Source organism: Pituophis catenifer, unplaced genomic scaffold, assembly GCF_029215685.1.
Source record: "Pituophis catenifer annectens isolate HBS135680 unplaced genomic scaffold, rPitCat1.0.hap2 SCAF_8, whole genome shotgun sequence".
NCBI lineage: Eukaryota > Metazoa > Chordata > Lepidosauria > Squamata > Colubridae > Pituophis > Pituophis catenifer.
In genome coordinates this window covers 59,878,048-59,900,198 of record NW_027256888.1, presented here as the reverse complement: position 1 = coordinate 59,900,198, position 22,151 = coordinate 59,878,048, and the positions used below count along the sequence as shown (strand labels likewise).

Below are 22,151 nucleotides of genomic sequence, written 5' to 3'. Positions count from 1 at the left end.
TCCTGTAGGGTCCCTGACAAAAGAACAATGTTCATCAGAAATCTACCTTGGTCCTAGAAATAAGATGGATCTCAGAGATATAAACCTAGTCAAAGCCATTTCTCCTTCTGCTTACAACTTATTTCAACAGAAGATAACTTTCTCACTACCACCAACTATTACTATTAAGAAATGGGGAGGATGGAATATATCTCAGGAAAAGTGCCCAAGACCATTCCAGCCCCCTCGAAATAATATCTGGCTCTCTGTGTCCTACACAGGTGCACGTCCATGTATCCTCTTTCCCCCGGGAAACATAACTTCCCGTTATCTTTTTGAAGGTCCAGTTCTCAGAGATAAACAAAGGAATCCTTCACTATAAGTCCCATTACAGCCTCTGACTGGAATGATAGTAGCAAGGACTTTGCAGGTTTGGACTAATGAAAAGAACCACCGAGTCCAAATCTTTTCCATGAGCATGGGTGTGTGTGTAGAGGAAAATGGAGTTTTCTTCTTGTGTGGGAAAAATGCATATTTGTGTTTACCAACAAATTGGACAGGAACATGCACACTAGTATATCTGTTTCCTGAAATGGGTGTTGTTGGTGGGGAACATACTATCCCTGTTCCCCTCATGGGACATGTTCAGAAAAGGGCACCTATCTTGATCCCCCTATTAGTAATCTTAGGAATGGGAACAGCAATTGGAACAGGTGTAAGTGGGATGACACACTTCATAATAAAGTTTCAGCAATTGTCAGAAGAATTTCAAGAAAGCCTGAATCAAATTGCTGGGTCCTTAGTAGAAGTCCAAAATCAGATAGATTCTTTAGCAGCAATGGTCTTGCAAAATCGACGTGCCATAGACCTCCTAACGGCAGAGAAAGGAGGTTTGTGTGTATTCCTAGGAGAAGACTGTTGTTTCTACATGAACAACTCAGGTATGGTGAGAGAGGTTGCCAAGGAATTGCAGGACCGAGCATCTAGGATAGGCCAGAGGGTACAAACAACAGACATGTGGTTTTCCTGGTTGCCTGGGTCTGACTGGATAAAACAGATGCTATTCATATTGATCTGTGCTACAATGGGCCTCGCTTTTATTCCTTGTGCAATCCCTCTACTCAGACAGCTGGCTAAAAGAGCAGTGAAGGAGATACAAGTTGAGAAAGAGTTAGTTTTGATGGAATGCCGCCTTGACCGTCAGATGGACTCTCATGCCCTTGATGAAGATGAAGGTTCTGATACAGATACATATGTACAATTTGCACCCATAGAAATGGAGAGAGTGCCTTCAGAAATTGAGGATTGAAAGTCATTTCACATGTATCTTTTCTGTCTCTTTTATTATGTATCCCTATCCTGAAATGATTATGCTATGCAAAATATTATATGCTTGCTTACTTATTAAAAAGTATAGAATGGTTACTTACTGAAAATCATGAACAGATGGGAAGCAGTGGAAGTTTCTGCATGGAAAAACTTCCAAAGGGGGGAAATAATATGGAAAACCAAAACCAAATGGGATAATGAAATTAGATATAAAAGTGATATAATACTTGGGTCAGTCTAGAGGATCTCTGGAGGGCCCCCTTTCTTTGGCATTAGGTTCAAAAAGTGGAACCACAGAGTTAATGCAATCCTCCTCAGCTGGAAAGTTCAGGAAACACCATCACGAGCAAGATATCACATCTAGCTAAGCAAAGGTAACCACAGATATAACGGCAAGAAACTTAGATAGGTTTGCAAGAACACCTGTGACCCACTTAAGAGGGGAAACACGTTAGTAAGCTTGTAGGGTATAGCAGCAAAGGGAGGGGGGAATTATTGCTATGGGCTGTCAGAAATGTAACCAATCCTAAAATGTCAAAAGTATGTATAAATGTAACTGCATTAGAATCTTTTTTTTGTTCAGTCTTTGCTTCTTGTGTTGCACTGAACCTTGCGCAATAAACCTCTCTGATCACCTATGGAAATCTTGTGAGTCTTAATTTCTATAACAATATTAACAGAGCATCATAGAGATATTGAAGAGTAATTGCTTGATTATTATATAGTGATAATTTGGATCTTGTAACACATACCTGTCATACCTAGTTGTCATAGCTGACAACTAGGGTTTCCTATCCCAGTGTCCTAACGTGGTGCCTTTCAGAAGTATATAACAGAAATTTCTAGAATGTTCAAAAGCTTCCCAAGAATGTGGCCTATATTCTTAGGTTCACATTATACAGCTGGTTGCTATGGGATTATTGATAAACCCATAAATCCAATATTGGTAAACTTGAGAAATAGAAAATAATATTTATAGTTCAAGGTTGAATTGTGGGGTCCTAAGATCAGAGAGCACCAAGCACCCCACAATCTTGAGAAAACATATTCAGCAGTTTTGCAGGTATTCTTCTCCTGTTTGGCTATCTTCATGAGAACCTTCATGAGAAGGTTGGAACTGAGAATCTCATGAAGGAAGAGAATGTTGTTTTATTCCATTTATCCAACCTTCTGACAAAGATTTAAAAATATATGTGCCAGCCAGGTTTGTGGACAGTTTATCAGAAACTAAAACAACAAAGCTTTTCCTGGGTTCAAACTCTTCACAATGTATGAGTCTGCAGGAGGCTGTTGTGGTCCGCCAGCAGCCTGCGGAGCTGGCAGCGGAGTTGGACAGTGAGGAGGCTGGGGAGGAACATGGGCCACTCTTGGAGTCTGAGTAAGGCCTGGACGAGGGCTCTGTGTCAGAGGCAGAGATGGGGCCAGGGCCATCTTGGAGTGATGCGGACTCCAGAGCCTCCAGAGTCGGACAACAGAGAGGCAGAGGAACAGGAGGAGCCTGTTCCTAGTGCGCGCATGCACAGAGCTGCCAGAAGGCATGAACAGTTAAAATAAAAGGGACGACTCGGGAGTAAGGCCTGGAGATGATTGGCCCCTCCCATAAGGCTTAAAAGAGAAGCAAAGCCACATGGGCCCTTTGAAGGTTGTTAATTCTGTTCCCAGTCGGCATCTCTGTTTGATTCTGGACTTTGTGTGTCTTTGCCAAGTAGGTCTTGGCAGTGTGTCAAAGGAGATAAAGGTTGGTGATTATCCCGAAGGACTTCTCCTGAAGGACTTTTTGAAACTAATTGGGACACAGCTGTGAATGAAAGTAATTCACAGCTGTTGCAATAAGGTTTTTGGGACTACTCATGTGTTTTAATGACTCAGTAAGCCTAGGTCACAACAGAGGCAGAATGACTAAAATAGATTAGAAATAAAGTCAGAAGGAAAGTCAGTAGTGACAGATTTTATTTTCCTGGGCTCCGAGTTCACCACAGATGGGACTGCAGCCAAGAAATTAAAAGACGCTTGCTTCTGGGGAGGAAAGCTATGGCAAATCTAGACAGCATTCTAAAAAGCAGAGACATCACCCTGCCAACAAAAGTGTGTATAGTCAAGGCTATGGTTTTCCCAGTTGCAATGTATGGCTGTGAAAGTTGGACCATAAGAAAGACTGAGCGCCAAAGAATTGAGGCCTTTGCACTATAGTGCTGGAGAAGACTCCTGTAAGTTCCTTGGACTGCAAGGTGATCAAACCGGTCAGTCCTAGAGGAGATCAACCCTGACTGCTCTTTAGAAGGCCAGATCCTGAAGATGAAACTCAAATTTTTACTTTGGCCACCTAATGAGAAGGAAGGACTCACTGGAGAAGAGCCTAATGCTGGGAAAGATTGAGGGCAAAAGAAGGGGACGATAAGAGAATGACGTGGCTGGATGGAGTCACTGAAACAGTAAGTATGAGCTTAAATGGACTCCAGAGGATGGTAGAGGACAGGAAGGCCTGAAGGAATGTTGTCCATGGGGTTGCTATGGGTTGGACATGACTTTGTAACTAACAACAACAGAAGGAAATATAAAAGAGCTCACTTCCTTTTTCAGAAAAAAAGGGAACACAAATAATTTCATAAACATGTTAAATATAAACTTTGCTCCTCCTATTTTGGGCTATGAATGCAAATTGAGGTAGTTGCTCTACCTTGAATATTTAAAATTCACAGCAATATGGGTTTGAACTTCAAATAATAATTCATCCATTCCAAGCAGCTGATGTCCATAGGCATTAGCCATGTTAATTTATAGCTATGCTAGTTTGAGATGGGAGTAAAGATCAACCCAAAAAAGAAAGTAACATGACCAAGTAATTATTACACATTGATGGCAAATTATTCATTTAAATACACAAGGATTCCATGGTTAGATAATTTTATTCTTTGAAATAAACAAATAAAAAACTACCTAATGATCAATTAGAGCGATAAAGAATACTGATAACATTAAAGAAACAACTGACAAACATCTGCTAAAATGAATACAATAAATGTCATAGTACATCTAAATGTTTAGTCAAGTTTAATGAGGTTATCATGCTACATTATACTAATACAAATCCAACATTGAGTATAAGCCATGTTATTTTCCATACTGTATACATAAGGAATCACAATTTATTTTCTCTTTCATATATACACAAATACAAACACAACAAAACCTATCATCTGATTCACAAATCAGAAGAAGGCTTTTTGGTGGGACTTAATTTCATAAGTCTTAAAAATGTATCCACCTCACTCACTCACAGATTCTTCTATGTGTCCTTTTGTTTGACTACTTTTGAGATGTGCAAGTTATATGTTTGTAAGGCATAGGACTATACGTTCATCATTAAAATGTGACGCATCATTAATATTTAAATTTGCTCACTGAAATGTCAAACGGTGAGTCAAAATATATCCGTGGCATCTCAAGCAAAGAAGGCAATACTAATTTTGTCTAATAAAATAGTATTGCAAAACCGGATGCTCCAAATGTTGGCCAAAGGTAAAAATGGGTATTTCTCTATCACATATAATGAATTATAAGAAATAGTAGTCTGAAGCCATTTTTCTTTAAACACCATCAGCTGCACAGGAAATCCTTCCGTTTCATGTCCTAATTCTTTTACAAGGCATTGCATGGCTTTCACCAGAAAACCCATTTTCATGTCTGCAGATGTTTCCATTAATTGGACTGATGTTTTCATTGTTGGATTCTAACTGGGAACTCCCACAAAGAGGCAACTGAAAGAAATGAGTAAATTGAGAAACAAGCAGATATTGACTTCAACAAATATTTGATCTATTCAGAACAGCCAGAACTATTTCTCACTCCTGCTTTTTACTCATGTAGTTCCAAGAGAGGAATGCAATTTGGCCTGATTGATTGGATGAATGAGCTGATCAAAATATTGATATTCAGAGTTTGTATCTCTTCACATTTGGCAGAATAGTTCTTATATGTGTATATGTGTACAGCATGTATGCATCTATAGACACACATACACACACAAACATATATCAGAATGCATTTTATATAGAAAATATATTTATAAAATGGGAGTTTTTGAGAAGAGAAAAGAAAGCAAGAAAACATATCCAGTATTTCAAGATATTTTTGTAGATTTTTATTTGTGAACTAATGTGTTGGAATGACTAATGAAAATATAAAACAGAAAGTGACACAGACTGGAAATATTTGATGCATTATTAGTGACTGTACATGTATTACTGTAATTATGTAGAAAAGAAAGCAAGGTAATAGTACAAAATTTGCTTTTTCCAAACTTACTTTTCTTTTAGACTGAGTATTTGTAGGTAGATTGTTTTTAGCCCTGATTTGAGTGGCTTCTTCTAAATCTAGAACACAAAATAAATTTATTTCATTATGAATAACCTCTTTTGAGTGTAAAGAAATATAAGTAATTTATCACACAATTCCACACATGAATCTTGAAGATCACCTAATTCACTTCCACTTAGTATAAGGATTCTAAACTTGAAGTCCAATGTATCTGGAAGCAGCAGGCTGGACAAATCAAATCCATGCAATCCTTCTTTAAATTTGCTCTTTTTTCAAATTATTTATTAAATGTATTAAATTATTGGAGTTTGTAGTCCATAACCAATACTACTTCCTAGCTTATCAAAGTTGTAAAGAAATAAAGTTGTTTTATTCCTCTTTGGATTCAGTTCAAAGAATACATTTCAACAACAGTTATCTAAATTACATAAAGAGCTTACCTGAGAGCTGAAAGCTATTTAGTACTGTTTATTAACAAAATACAACTAGACTAAATACAATCTAAGACCCTATCTATCATGATCATGCAGATGGTTATGAAATTATTTATATGTTTGTTTTAAGGAGCAAGTCTTATTTTTCCCCTAATTTGGACTAGCCAGGTTCTCCCCCTTTTTTATTAATATAAATAGAAAGAACATGTTCAAAATCCATATAGACTGTGTGTTGTCTGGTTACAATTCTTTTGAGTAATATTCTCTAATAGTAATCTCATAATAACAGTGTTTGTCCCTCATAACATTAATACATATTGTTAATACTAATCAAAATTAATAAGTTACAGTAATCAACCCTAATAATAAAATTATTCTTTCTCTTGTAATTTTAGAAGTTCTAACTCCTGTTTCTCTTATCTAACCATTGATAAAAAGCTATGGATTTCCTATTTACACTGAGCAAAGCTATGGCCACTGTCTGTATCCAACTCCACTCCTTCTCCTGTGGGTCAATGATTACGTACCAATCTCTTCCTATTATACAGTTTGTTTGTTTGTTTGTTTGTTTATTATTTATTAGATTTATATACCGCCCTTCTCCCGAAGGACTCAGGACAGTGAACAGCCAAATAAAACACATAACAATATATAAAATTTAAAAAACAATTTAAAACATATTAAATGAATTTGGCCCTTACGCATTAAAACACCCCCTTTTTTAAAAACGAATTAAAATTAGCAATTAAAAGAGTTAGGCCAGCCCAGCTTGTTGGAATAAAAAAGTCTTGAGGGCGCGGCGGAAAGTGCGTACATCCGGAATCCTCCATATCTCTGGGGGGATTTTGTTCCAAAGGGCAGGTGCCCCCACAGAGAAGGCTCTCCCCCTGGGGGCCGCCAGCCAACACTGTTTGACCGCCTCTGTGGGACCGTACTGGCTGGTGGGAGGCTATCGGTGGCAGAAGGCTCTCGTAAATACCCAGGTCCTAAGCCATGGAGCGCTCTAAAGGTGGTAACCAATACCTTGAAGCGCACCCAGAAGACCACCGGAAGCCAGTGCAGCTCGCGCAGGAGAGGTGTTACATGGGAGCGCCATGACGCTCCCATAACCACCCGCGCGGCTGCATTCTGGACCAGTTGAAGCCTCCGGGTGCTCTTCAAGGGGAGCCTCATGTAGAGAGCATTACAGTAGTCCAGGCGAGAAGTGATGAGGGCATGAGTGACCGTGTATAAGGAGTCCCGATCCAGAAAGGGACGCAACTGGAGAATCAGGCAGACCTGATAAAAAGTGGCGTATTATTAGAGTGTGGCTTTTAAAATAAATCTAGACAAAGTCAGTATTCTACCAAAATACTTTACCTGTAAGGAGCTCGTCAATTTGATCAACTACAAACTTTGCATCTTCCATGCTGAAGCACATGGGTGGCTTAAACTTCAAGACATTTCTGTAAGGCCCGTCTGCACTCAGAAGGATCTTCCTTTCTTTCAGCCTAATTAGATAGAAGCAAAAAAGTTACTCTTGAACACTAAGAAAACTATGTGATATTTAATTTTAAGAAATTACTTTAAAACTACTTTTAATCTGGGTGAATTTAGTAACAATTTGGTGGTGGCAGTTTGAGAATACATACATACATACATACATGCTGTACATTCATACATACATACTACTGGAAGCATAATAGGAGGGGAATTCATGGGACTTTCAGGAATTTTCAGGAAGTCACAGGATCTTAAGGATAAGAAGACATCTTACAGCAATAATATATTCAGCAATTTCCCTTCCATGGTGCCTCAATTGCCTAAGGTAGGTAATGCACTCTATATTTTGGTGGGGCTAATTTCTTGGCAAAGATAAGTAAATAGGTAAAAATGAGCACCTGCTGGATATGAATTTATTTACTTCAGTTTAACATTACATTTTGATAAGATATTTACTTGTAAATGATATGCTGGGCTTCAGCAGTAGCTGGTGTTCTCCTTATTTGATCTTTCACAAGGTCCACACCAATAAATAAGCCAGCACCTCTAAAAACATAAAGAAGGACATGTAACAAAATCACAAAAATCACATTTCACTATTAAACAATAGGTCACTTCATGATAGCTGGGTGTGTTTATATCTGTCTGTGTATATGCTTGTGCAGGCAAAACTGCGGAGTGCTAGGCAGACTTTTCTACAAAGGTGTCCATGGGGTTAGGGGTCAAAAAAAGTCAAGATGGCAATCACCACCATGCAACTGAACCCCTGCCTCTTTTTCACATGTACTGCACAGAGCATCTTAACTTTTCTGACCCTTTCCTTCAAGTGGACATCTCTGCTTTCCTTTGAATTTGGAGCAGAGGCAGGGCTATTCTTTCTCTGCATGCAGCAGAGATGTGGCAAAACAGGAAAGAATGCCAGAACAGCTTATCTCTAAGAATGTAACATCTGGAGAGTGATCAAACATTAACTAAGTATACACTAGCCTTAATCAACAGGAAGAAAATTTGCAGTGGGTGGCCATCCTTGAAAAGGTTTTTCTATTGTAAGACTATTGTATGCACAATGAAGTTGGCTGAAATGGCAAAACTGACCACTTTGATTAAAGAAAAGAACACAAGTACTTCAGTGGTGGGTTTCAAAATTTTTTACTACCGGTTCTGTGGGTGTGGCTTGGTGGATGTGGCAGGGGAAAGATACTGTAAAATCTCCATTTCCACCCCACTCCAGGGGACTCAGCTGGGACTCGGGAGGCAGAAAATAGATCAGAGCGGGGCCGGTCAGAGGTGGTATTTACCAGTTCTCCGAACTACTCAAAATTTCCGCTACCAGTTCTCCAGAACTGGTTAGAACCTGCTGAAACCAGGGGTGAAATCCAGCTCAGGTTCTGAATGGAAATTTTGAGTAGTTCGGAGAACTGGCAAATACCACCTCTGGCTGGCCCCAGAGTGGGGGGGGAATGGACATTTTGCAATATCCTTCTCCTGCGATGCCCACCCACCAAGCCACACCACAGCCAAGACACGCCCACAGAACCGGTAATTAAAAAATTTGGATTTCACCACTGGCTGAAACCCACCTCTGAAGTACTTGTGCTTCCATATGGAAACCACTTCTGAACTTTGTGCTTGATGTAGAGAAGAATGAAACTTTTGACTTTGGGATTTACTGATTAGATTTTATAGAAATGACTTGTGTATACTATCAGGAAAAAGCAAAAGGTTGTGATTTGATGTTACTACCTTGTTTTACTGTAACAGAGTCGGAAGTCAACACTTCCTTTTCTCTCTTTCTTATCTTTCCTCACTTCTCCTTCCCCTTTCCCTCCCCACTGCTTTCCTATTTACTTTGTATTTTGTATTTTATATAACTTTATAACTCAATAAAAATGTTAACTTGAAAAAGTTTTCCTTGTTTCTCTTAGAAAGTAAAAGTTCCAACTGGTAACTGGTAACAGTTACTTCTTCAGAAACACGCTTTCTAATCTATGTTGACCTTTAGAAGGTAAGCATCATCATTCTAAACTATATCTAGAAACTGTAAAATTCTTTCAGCATAGGCTAGATATCTTTATCTTCACTATAACCAGTAAATAGGTCGGCAGCTGCATCTTGAACTATCTTTTCTTCAGAGTCTTCCAAAGGAGTTTTTTAGTCTTGCATTACTTTGGTGAAGCCTAGAGATCTGAGGGCAGTATGTAACAGTAATGTTTATTTGACCAATGCACAGGTTTATTCTAATCTGGATGATTTATTTATTATTTATTTATTAGTCATATTCTATGCCGCCCACTTTCCGAGGACTCTGGGCGGCTTAAACCAAAGACAGTATACTAAATAGCATATTGCCCCCAACAATCTGGGTCCTCATTTTACCCACCTCGTAAGGATGGAAGGCTGAGTCAACCTTGAGCCGGTGAGATTTGATCCGCTGATCTGCTGAACTAGCAGTCAGCTGAAGTAGCTGCAGTACTGCACTCTAATCACTGCGCCACCTCGGCTCTTTTTTTGATGGTAATAACCTAAAAGTACTTTTTACCTTACCTGACATCTCCCACCAATGAGTGTTTTTTCTGTTGTTCCTTGAGTAGTCCAAAGAGGTAGTTTCCAACGTGTGTGGCATTACCTTGTAGATCTTCCTGTTCTATTATATCCAAGACAGCCAAACCAATTGCACAAGATACTGGGTTGCCACCAAACTGAAAGCAAGAATAGTTGAGAATGTAGGACAGCAATTTCAAGTATCTCTTTCCCCCTAAATGTGACCTTATTTCGCCGAGGGCAACTCTCTATTTGAACGGCTGCAAGAAGAGATGAGTTTTTGGCAAAATTCTCTATTTGAAAGATTGTGTGGTCCAATTTAGAGATGATAAGAATGAAACAGTAGAAAGCTAACCTTCAGCATCTCAGTAACAGACTGAGTAGGTACACAAATAACCTCTTCTCAATTGCCTTATTAAATATTCCACTTCCTTTTAAGTTAGGCTGGCTGATTTATATTTTAATAGCGTAAGTACCATAGTTTCCATTTTGGGAGACTGTATATCACTACAAACTTGATTTGTATTCTGATGATCAGAATTTATGATTTAACTGTCTGATTATAACACTAAAAGTGATACTCACAGTATTGAAGTATTCTAACCCCGAGGCACCAAAGGTTTCTGCAATTTCTCTTGTTGTAACAACACAAGACATTGGGTGGCCATTGCCAATGGGCTTCCCCATGGTGACAATGTCAGGCACAAAGTCTTCACCTTGTAGCTGGAATGCCCAGAAATTCTTCCCAACCCGACCAAATCCAACTTGGACTTCATCTGCTATGAAAACTCCTCCTGCTTTGTGGACAAATCTGAGGGGGGGAAAAAAGTTCAGATGTCTCATTATGACCTTAGATAATTTCTGACCATTGATTTGTAACCTTCCCCCACATGATAAAATGATTAATTATATGAACTTTAAACAGAGCTCCTAAAAATCTCCTTTGAGATCTGAGAATTACAAATAGTGCTATTGTTATAAAATACATGCTGCACTCTTTATTAGAGTGATTCATCGGGGCCTGAAAGGAACTAAGTGGACTTGAAACATTGCCCGGGGCCCAACATACTGGTTCTTAGGCCAAATCAAATGAAAAATTTGAAATTGCTACCTTTGATCAGAAAAATCATCAGGTATATAGTTCATAAAATTATTCCCTCAATATATCCATAGGGGTGCCAAGTCTGAATGCTTTTCCAAACCACTCTTTGCATTATTTCACTCTCTACATGTTTATTACAATATTCATTTCAAATTATTAGTTTGCTATATACAAGCTAAAAATAAAACAAGGGAAATATTCAGTGGCACGATAACTCTTCTCAAACACTGTTTCCCTAAATGTATACATTACTGGGAACTGGGAACAGTGCATACTAAGATATTACAGTGGGGAAAAAAATTACCATCATTGCTATTGGGCTGAATTACTTGCCAAAATCTTGTTACAAGTTATGTGCTACTTCAGGGAACAAAAATTACAGCCACAAGCCACTATTTCTTAATAGGTACCGTGTTTCCCCCAAAATAAGACACTGTCTTATATTTTTTGCCACCAAAAAAAGACACCAGGTCTTATTTTCGGGAGGGGGGGAATGTCATCCACTGACTCACCTCACTTGCACGCGTCACCCCTGGCATCTTTTTCACTATCAGAGCCTTCAGGAACTTCTTCATCTGGCAAGGCCAGCAAGGCTTTCCTGAAGGCCTCTGCAGCCAATAACAGTGCTCTGGAGTTCTGTTATTGGCTAGAGAGGCGTTCAGGAAAGACTTACCTGCAAAAGAAATGGGCCGAGGTGTGCAAGACCTGGTTGCAACTATCTGAAGGTAAGTAGTAGGGCAGATCCACCCCCAACCCCACCCTATCTTAATTTTTACCTGTGCACCCTGGAGTGGGCGGGGTCTTAACTAGGGCTTACTTTGGGGGTAGGGCTTATATTGGGCGCACATGTAAAAATCGAGCTAGGTCTTACTCTCTGAGTAGGTTGTATTTTTGGGGAAACACAGTAGAATGGGGCATTAAATTACTATTCACCAATCTGGTGCCCTCCATATATATTGGGACTCTTAGATGCTGGTTATATTGCTATATTGAAAATTGTAGGAAGGCACGATAGTAGATTGGAGAACTCCTGCTAATTGTCCTGCTACAATTAAGCCATTCCACGCACTATACATACTGCGCCACTTCCTGGAAATAGCCTGCAGGTGGAATTATTTGGCCTCCACAACTCTGCATGGATTCAGCAATAAAGGCAGCAATCTAAGTCAGAGAAGATGTTGCAGAAGAAGGTGTTACAGAAGAAAGAATGGTCCTCAATCTAGTCTTTTGCAAATGACCCAACAATTAAATGTAGACTATCAAAACAAGGAAAGTAAATGAACAAAGAATTTGGGCAATTGTATGCATAACTATGAGTAAGGGATGCCCAATTTTTCAATGCCAGGTCAGGCATCCAATTGAATTATTAAATTACCACAAAACATTTATTGAGAAAGTGTTGGACTGATCTTCAAAGTGTACCAACATATTTAAGTATCTACTTTAGATGGAATACCCAGAGAGATTTTACTTCCAGATTATCTAATAAATGATGAGGTTCCATATTTTGATTAATCATTCATGATTCCAAATCCCCAAAATCAAAAGAATATTTGGCACATTCTTTTATCATATATGGCACACTGGGATAGCCAGTTGCATCTTCTTTTTCTCAGCTAAGGTACCTAAACATATTGCCCAGGGTTAAATGTTCCACAGGGTGAAATTTTGGACATCCCTGCTTTAGAAAAGACTTAAAGAGAAAGTTCACAAAAAAGAACCACTGGACAAAAAGAAGCCTACAGATAAAGTAATTTCAGTCGTTGGGAATAAAAACAACGCAAACAAACACAAAGACATTATGTCAAATCAAGAGTCAGTATCAGCACTTTGGTAGACCAGAACATGAAGCTTACGTTTTTTCTCTCTGTTTTTTTGCCCTCAGCATTAAGTCACTGCTGTCCCCCAAAACTGCCTGCAGCGCACGTTTGCTATTTAACTGACTGCCTCCCACACTGTGCGCAACCCTCCCTGAGAATCTGTAGGTTCCATGGTAGCTGGGCAGGAGGGTCTTCCTGGAAAGAAGCTCATGCGGTAACGTGTAAAGAAGCGCACATAGACTTGAAGAGGTACACTACAGCCAGGCAGTAGAAGATTCCCCATTGTCTGTAAAACGTTATCACAGGTCTACGGCACCAAAACCTATAAAGATATATATGAAAAGGGAGAGAAACAGACAAAGGGAAGAAAATAGAAACTACCTGTTAGATTTTGTTTTTTTAAAAGGGAGAGAAACAGACAAAGGGAAGAAAATAGAAACTACCTGTTAGATTTTTTTTTTTTAAAAAAAAAAACTGGTTAAGGAATTAAAGACTGATAGATTTCTGGACTTTAAGGTAGTTGGGAGAAAATAAGTTAAAAAAATGATGCAGCACTTTTTAGGACTTTAAGCATCCCTGGAAACTGTATTATTAGGACTATTTATAGTTTGTTTTTGTTAGAACTGGGCAGTGCTTCAGATCTGTTTGGGAAGAATTAGGTACAGAAATGTAGTACCTCCTTGTGAATTATTAAGGCAATCCTTAATCACATGATTGCAGATAAGTGTTAGATTTGTAATACAGTATGTTCCAAAGTGCTTCTTACCAAATAAATTTGAAGCAGTGCATATTCTTAATTCTATACATTTAGCTAACTTTAAATTATTAGCTGGTTTAATTTTCAGCTTGTTTTCCTGTTTTACTTTTTAGTTAAACATTGTGAATATACTACTTATTGGATCCTCACAAAAAAATATATATCAATAATTATTAGTAACTAAAATGAAATTTAATCAGCACTGTCATCAACTTCATGTGAAGTCTAAAACTCACTGATCAGCTGATGGTTGCAATTTCACTTTTGTTGATCCTTTGTGATGGTGATTTTTGTACCGTAATTAATTACCTGCTAATAGACAAAGTCTATTCTTCTGAAATTCCTTTTTTAAAATCACTTTAAAATAGTTGTAATTGCTGGTTTTAAATAGCAACTTTTGCTCTGGTATTCAGCCTTTCTTACTTGGACTTTTAGTTAACCAGAGTGTTTTATTTTAAACCCAATCACACTATATTGTGTTTTGTTATCCTTTTATCCTTTTGTATTTATTTTGGTTGAGTTTGGTGGATAAAGTTTTGTGGTTTCTAATTCTAAATTCTATTTCACCTTTTTTCAGCCAAAATACTAAAGAGTTTTAATTATGATTGAGAATCCCAAGAGTGGTAATCTAACAATTTTAGCAAGTGCTAGGTTAGGGAAGGCAGCTTTATTATATACTATTAAGTTTCCCTTTAGTTAATGTATAATTATGTAACTTGCTGGAAACTCAGTGAGATAGATAATGACTTATTGGAAGCCCTTTTCTAAGATCAGAAGTAAACTGGAGTGTAAAACATATTTCTGGGGCATCCATGGAACCAAACCAGGAGCTGGTTTCAAAACCTGTCGCTACCAGTTTGCTCATGGGTGCATGGGCGCTACTGCATGCACAAAGCGTCTAGGCGAGTGGGCAGAGCCTCCCGCTGCCACTATCGGTTCGCCCGATCTGGGGCGAACCGGTAGCAACCAACCACTGAACCATACTGATTTTCTGAATTCAGTATTATCTGAAAGAAGACATGTGGTGAAATTATTGGGCTTTTAGCATAATCTTCTTGTAGTACGGAAATTTAAAACACCCAATTTAAAATCATTACATTGATAGCCCGGCCTGGCGGAACAGCAGGGTCTCGAGGGCACAGCAAAATACACAGAGGATCTGTGGGCTCCCTGCGATCCCCACACAAGGCTGCAGAGTCATGTTTTGTCTTCTTTTCAGAAGCCCAGGAGAGTGGGGGACCTGCCTCACCTTCGTGGGGAGAATATTCCACAAGGCGGAGAAGGAGAGGGGGCAATGGTACAAAAGGCCTTCTTCCCAGAACCTGTCACTTTACTTTAACTGATGGGGTATGTAACATACCTTCCCTTCTGACTGGGTGGGATGGGCTGATGTAATAGGAATTTTAATTTGTCTACAAGTTGCACACTGTATGCGTTCCAATTCATGCTTGGGTTCAAATAAAGGATATCCCTTCAAACACTGCTTATAATTCACAGATGGAAGATTTGTGCATCTTCACCTATTATTACATTAGTTTGTAAAAGAGGATCCCTCAGCACAGATAGAGAAAGCAGACTTTTGCTAGGATACTTCCTATTCATAGCCACGAAAAGATATCAAGAAGGTAAAGAGAGGGAGGGGAAATCCAGATTTATTCAACCCACGTCGGTCCTCATTTAAAACAGTGCTTGTAAAACTCACAAATATGAATTAAAGGGGATAGGGAACACCTTAAAATCCAGAATCTGTTAAAAAAAATGAAAGACATTTCAACTATGTAAGATAGTTAAGTGGTCTTAATCAGGACGAACATTGATGGATGGGGAAGAGGTAAGAGAAATCTTTTTTTAAAAAAAAAGTTTCAAGAGCTAATGTACCTTACGGCCATTCTTTTGAGCTTTTTCAATAATATTTCTCACATCATCAGCATAAGCACCTGCTGAATCTTCATGGTCTTCTCTATACTTTCCTCTGTAAATATCTGGGGAAGGTGCCTAAAAAGGCAAGACAAATCTTTGAAATATTTGTTTCAATGGAAGTTCCCTTCCAAAAGGCATAGCAAAGCTATACTTAAAAACCAGCAATCTTTCTCTCTGTGCATATTAGAGTATGCAAAGTACGTATTGATTTTTCTTTTTAAGACTTTTTACATGAAAATAATAACAGATTGCATGAAGCCTGCCCCATTTTAGCTCAGTAGATCCAACTTCTGGTAAGCATGTGCAGGAATTGACAGTAAGACTATGTTGGTAGGGAGAACTTGAAATATAATAAATACTCACCACATGTATAAATTCCTTTTTGGCCTCCTTTCCCAGCTGATTAAATTTATATGGACTGATATCAATCAAGGAGGTCAAGTGACCATGATAGGCACTGAAAAAAAATATGAGTACAATGTGATTCAAAATACAGGAACAATGTTTAAGATTTTGGACTTGGATTGGGAAGACTCAATCTAAGGTCCAAGTCTCTATATCAGAGGTCTTCAAACTTGGCAGCTTTAAGACTTGTGGACTTGTGGAATTCTGGGAGTTGAAATCCACAAGTCTTAAAGCTGCCAAGTTTGAAGACCTCTGCTCTATATGAACATGCAGTTGACTAGAGGACCTTGGGCCCATTAATATGTCTCAGTTCATTCCTCCTCACAGGGTTCTCAGGATAACGTTAAAGGAGACCTCTGTGTGTTATTTTTGGAATACCTGAAAGACCAGGCTGAAGACTATGGAGAAAATCTATGTGATTGCTAAGAGTAAATACCAACTTGAGGACTGAGTCACTCTGTCTGTCTGTCTCTGTCTATCCATCTGTTTCAGCACCAAGAGGAAAAGCAGACTATCATCAGTACGTTAAAGGTAAAGATTCCCTTCGCACATGCGTGCTAGTTGCTCCTGACTCTAGGGAGTGGTGCTCATCTCCATTTCAAAGCCGAAGAGCCAGCGCTGTCCGAAGAAGTCTCCGTGGCCATGTGGCTGGCATGACTAAATGCCAGTGGCGCACGTAACACTGTTACCTTCCCACCAAAGGTGGTCTCTATTTTTCTACTTGCATTTTTATGAGCTTTCAGACTGCTAGGTTGGCAGAAGCTGGGACAAGTAACGGGAGTTCATCCCGTTACATCGCACTAGGGATTTGAACCGCTTTACTGCTGACCTTTCAATTGACAAGCTCAACAGCTTAGCCACTGAGCCACTGTGTCCCCTTTATCATCAGTATAATAATAAGTAAATAAACCACTGGTGGAACAGTGGTTAAGTACAAGATTGCAGGCATACTGACCATAGTCTAGAATTTGATCCTGATTGGGTCAAGATTGACTCAGCTTTTCATCCTTCCGATGTCAGGACAATGAGGACCCAGATTGTTGGGGGCAATAAGCAAATAATGCTGACATTCTAAACCAGCCAGAGAGTGCTATAAAGCACTATGGGACAGTGTATGAGTTCAAATTCTAATGCTAAGTAAATAAAATTGTTCTACTGAATAATTACAGATCAACCAATTTGTCTTCCCACATTTCATATAAATGACTGAGGCAGTATACAGCTCAAATTGCATTTCTATAAAAACAAAAATTCATCATAATCTATGCCTGCATTTATGTGATTCAAGGCAACAGAGAATCAGCTGTTGTAGCATTTATTATTTTATGTTGCAAAGAGCTGACCTCATCTATACACTCTGCACACTTACTGGTCAAGGGTTATCACATCATAGTGACCACTATACTGCCGAGCCAGGCGCAAAGCAAGGTCATTTGCTTCAGAGCTGTAAAAGAGTATTAGAAAAGCAATTCAGGGGTTTTCGCCCAAAACACAGTAATTGGAAAAAAAAACCCAGAAATGTATTTATAGCATAAACACAATATTAAAACATTAATATTGCTGGTTAGGTTACATCTGATTCAATCAGATAAAAGCAGGGCAACTGCCTGAATTGCAATCAAAGTTGCATAATATAGCAGAATTCTCTTTGGGCATTAAAACCAAAACATTGTCCATACATGTTTGCACATACCTATAGAATAGACAACCTCACTAAATCTTTGTGTAAGGCTCTTTGGCAGTTGCCAAAAAATAATTTTAATTATTTCCAAACATGATTTTCACTGAGTTTCTTAAGAAGGATTTATAAAGAAAAGCGGACTGATGTTAAATACCGTATTTTTCAGAGTATAAGACACTTTCCCCACCCCTAAGAGGGTGAAAATTTGGGTGTGTCTTATACACCCAATGTAGTCCCACCCACCCACTGGCCCCCAACCTTTGGCTTCTGCCTCCCAGCAATTTACCTCCTTGCAGCAAACAGCAAGCAGCCTGTTTCAGCGTCAGCAGAGCCTGATTAGTACAAGCATCTGGGATCAGCCTCCCGACCATCAGCTATTTTAGGTTGCAGGGATTGCCATTGCCTATTGCCACACAGGCCTCCGCTGTTTGCTGCAAGGAGTCAAATTGCTGGGAGGCAGATTTTTTTCCCCTTGTGCTAATCAGGCTATGCTGAAACAGGCTGTTTGTTGTTTGCTGCAAGGAGACAAATTGCATAGGCAGATTTTTTTTTCTTCCCCAAAAAAGGTGGGTGCGTTTTATAATCCGGAGCGTTTTATACACCAAAAAATATGGTAAATAGCAGCAACTATTTGTCATTCAAAACTAATATGCCCTCAACTACATGAAGGAGAAAGGAAGATATTTTTTCTTTCTTAACAGATTTTTCTTCCTATGATCCAGAGAACTGGCAGAAAAATCCTTCTGACATACCCAGAGTTCACAAAGTAGCAAACGGAAAGCTTCTCTGGTAGGGTAGCTGTGAGGCGTTTGGCATACTGGACCAGATTGTCATGCAGGAATCGAGAATTGGTATTAAGCAGCTCCATTTGTTTCACTGCAGCCTTGACTACATCAGGATGGCTGTGTCCAACTAAAAAGGATCAAGTATAGGAAATATCTTAGTCCACGGATCTCTCTAGCAACACAGTGTAAGTATACTTAATTCTGTCTTGGCTTAATGATTTGCTTCAACATCGCTGTAGACACGTATCAAAATGAAGGCAATTATTGCCTGATTTTGTGTGGCTTTTGGTTGTTAATTAGGATGTTTGACCCTCAACACCCTAACTGACTATACAAATACAACACATAGAACAGCCAATGCACACATTCTGGAGACAGAGAAATTTGCTGAGGATGGGTTCCAGCACAAGCCCCAAAAGCTTGGAAAACTCAGCCTTTGGTCTTGGTGATCGACTCATATTGAATCCTGCAACACATCAAATTTTATTTGCTGTCCCTGTGGGTCTAGAACAGGGATGTCAAACTCAAACCCTGCGGGTTGGATTTGGCCCATGGCATGCTTAGATCTGGCCCACAGGGTCTCCCTGGAAACAACAAAGGACCAGCCTGCGGTGCCTCTGCCAGCAAAAATGGAGCTCAGGCAGGCTGTGCGCTGCCCTCCTCAGGCTCCGTTTTTGCTGACATGAGGCTGCAGGAGGCCGTCACGGCCAAAAACGGAGCCTCGACAAGTGACGTCAAGCTGGCCACCCCCCCCCAGCCACCACCACCCCAGCCACACACACACACCAGCCCCCCAAGGTCAAACACAATGCTGATGCTGCCCTCAATAAAATCGAATTTGACACTCCTGGTCTAGAAATGGTGGACCATCTGTACACACACCTTTGAGGAAATCCTTCCCCCCCCTTACTTAAACTTTCTTTTCTAAATTTGACAAGAAGGATGATGAAAATTTATGTACTTTGTCTATTAATGGAAACATTTCTGGTAGAATGGGTGAGCTTCATGCCATGGCTACTGAATGTATCAATTTGGTAATTTGATTGTAGTTGATGTTGGGACATTAGCAGAATCCTTAATTCTTACCATGTGCTACATTGTTAATGCAATCCAAGTATTTTTCTCCATTCTCATCGAACATGTATTGTCCATGAGCCCGCACAATCTTAATGGGATCTTTAGCAAAGAAAACTTTGCATGATGGCCTGCAAGAGATGACATCAAATTGTTTCAGTTTGGATCAGCTCAACAGCGTTGCTAAGCCTACATGTACACAAACACAAAAATGCTTTGCATTTTTTACTTTCAGTAGTCCTTTAGCACTGAGACCTATTAATGTGCTTGGCGATACATTAAACAGAGCTGAAGTTTATGATGCATGCACATTCATTGTTGAGTGTGAGGAATTTGAGGAAAGGCCGTGCCAGGTCAAAACATGACAATTCAGTTTAGCCAATTCAGTCATTAATCTGCAAGACACTTAGTAATGGCAGCAAGCGTTGATACACTAATGGAGTTGGTGTCTGAATTGGAATATAGAATAGAATAGAATAGAATAGAATAGAATAGAATAGAATAGAATAGAATAGAATAGAATAGAATAGAATTCTTTATTGGCCAAGTGTGATTGGACACACAAGGAATTTGTCTTGGTGCATACGCTCTCAGTGTACATAAAAGAAAAGATATGTTCATCAAGAATCATAAGGTACAACACTTAATGAGTGTTATACCTTATAGAACTGAGATAGAATCTCAATTCTACTGTAATATGTTAACTGAGAACTTTTTTTTCCTACAATCCATTTTGAAAACCATGTGAGCAGGTTCCTCTGTTCCAAGCTAAGAACCTAAATCAAGTTTTAACCAAGAAATCATTTTGAAACAATAGACATTTAAACACATTACAAAAAGGAGACTAACCCCCCTCCCACTTCCTGCCTGACCTGTCCTAGATTTGTGCCTGGGGATGCATGAAAGGGATCCTTCCACCTTGGGGGATAAACTGTGTGCAAGGAAAGACAAATCAATAACACAGTTCTGTTATTGAGGGGGGAAAAAACCCAATCTAAGTAACTTACAAGTCTGTCTACTTTTATGTTTGGAAGGTTATATACCAGGAAGGACAAAATAGTTTTTGTTTTTTTTTTGCAATAGTGTTTTGCAAAAACCCTGATGAAACAACCCTTATCTGTTTGTACAGAATTTTTGTCTTGGCAAGCAACTTAAGTTTTGCATAACATCAGCAGGCTGGTTATGCAAGAACTATACTTGCTATGGTTATATAAACCGATGGTTATATGTCACTGACACTGACATCTAACTTTGGCTCATCTAATCCAATTCATGATACATGCATCTTAGTGTGCTTACTATATTTATCACATATCCTTTAGGGAAATCAATACTGATCTAGTCTTTTAGGTGTTAATGTGACTATTTTTACAGAAGTGAAATCATTGGAAACCAAGCTATGAAAGCAAGGATGATTTTAGGGTGGAAGATAGACTTTTATAGTTCAATGCCTTTAAATGAAAAAGGAAAGTACTTTTGTTATTCATAGGACTTACAAAATAAAAGTAAGTATATTGCAAGTGTAAATGTCACTGAAAGTTAGTAAATGTAGGAACAATCAAAATTAAGTGTTTCTAAAATGCAACCTTTAATGCAAAATTAATCAGCAATAAGCAATCGGCCTAGTTTATATAAGATTTCTTTGCAAATGTACGCAGCTGCAACAGAAGCCCTGCTGAACTCAGGGAAACCTCCACCCAAGTTTTGTAGGGAAATTTTAAACTAATAAAATGAAGAATCACTGGAGCTTGTAAACCAAGGCAGCTCTATTTTCCATTGTAAATACTTTCTGAAAGTAACAGGCTCAGAAAAGATGTCATTTTGATAACATAAATATGCCTCCCAGTAAGGAAGCCTGCAATATTTTCAGTATTTCCAAGAATCTTTGTCTTTGCTTATCTTATCTTTTCATTTCAGCTCCAGCACTTCTTTATTCCAACGGGTCCTGGGGTATCAGTAGAGTAGAAAGCTGAGAGTTTGAGTATTGGCTCTGTCTTGAATTGCTTCTCCTTCAACTCCTGGCTTGACTTGGCAAGAATGGACCGAACCCCTCCCTGCCTTCATAAGGGTCTCGGCCGGCCGCCTCTCGCAACCCTAAACCGTCCAGTGGGAAGCCCTAATCCCATTTTGGGCGGGCCGGAGTCACTTTCTATGGGGGGGGGAGCATCTTTCGTGGGCTTTCCGTCGGACAAAAGGGCGGCCGCGGACTGGCGGGCGGAGAGGGGCGCCCCTACGACTAGTCTGCATGGGGGGAATGCCAGCGCCCTTGTCCCGCTCCATCTCCCCAGCTCCTGGCCTTTGCCCTCTCCGCTCACCCGATGTGTTTCTTCCGCAGTTCGAGGGTCTCCGCTTTGCTGTACATCTCCATCCTCCTGGCCGCTTCCGAAAGCTCCCTTGCTCTCCGCAGCCGTCGGGGACTCGCTCGGTGCCAGCCCTGCCAGCGAGAGACATCTTCCTTATATCCCGCGCCGCCTGGGCGCCGGACTCCGCCTCCACAGTCCGCTGTCAACCTTCCTTGCCCATCC

The 22,151-nt window shown here is 39.5% G+C and overlaps 1 protein-coding gene across 1 annotated transcript; it reads right to left on the bottom strand.

Annotated features, from left to right (window-relative positions):
• Nucleotides 1-4,195: 4,195 nt before the first annotated feature.
• Nucleotides 4,196-22,151, bottom strand: ETNPPL (ethanolamine-phosphate phospho-lyase). Its single transcript, XM_070949193.1, has 13 exons — nucleotides 21,942-22,151; nucleotides 19,639-19,757; nucleotides 18,520-18,679; nucleotides 17,456-17,530; nucleotides 16,045-16,138; nucleotides 15,640-15,756; nucleotides 12,263-12,345; nucleotides 10,668-10,893; nucleotides 10,086-10,240; nucleotides 7,998-8,087; nucleotides 7,419-7,549; nucleotides 5,614-5,681; nucleotides 4,196-5,066 (listed from the first exon to the last, which is right to left on the bottom strand). The coding sequence occupies exons 1-13, from the start codon at nucleotides 21,992-21,994 to the stop codon at nucleotides 4,932-4,934; spliced, it is 1,506 nt and encodes a 501-aa protein (XP_070805294.1). The 5' UTR covers nucleotides 21,995-22,151; the 3' UTR covers nucleotides 4,196-4,931.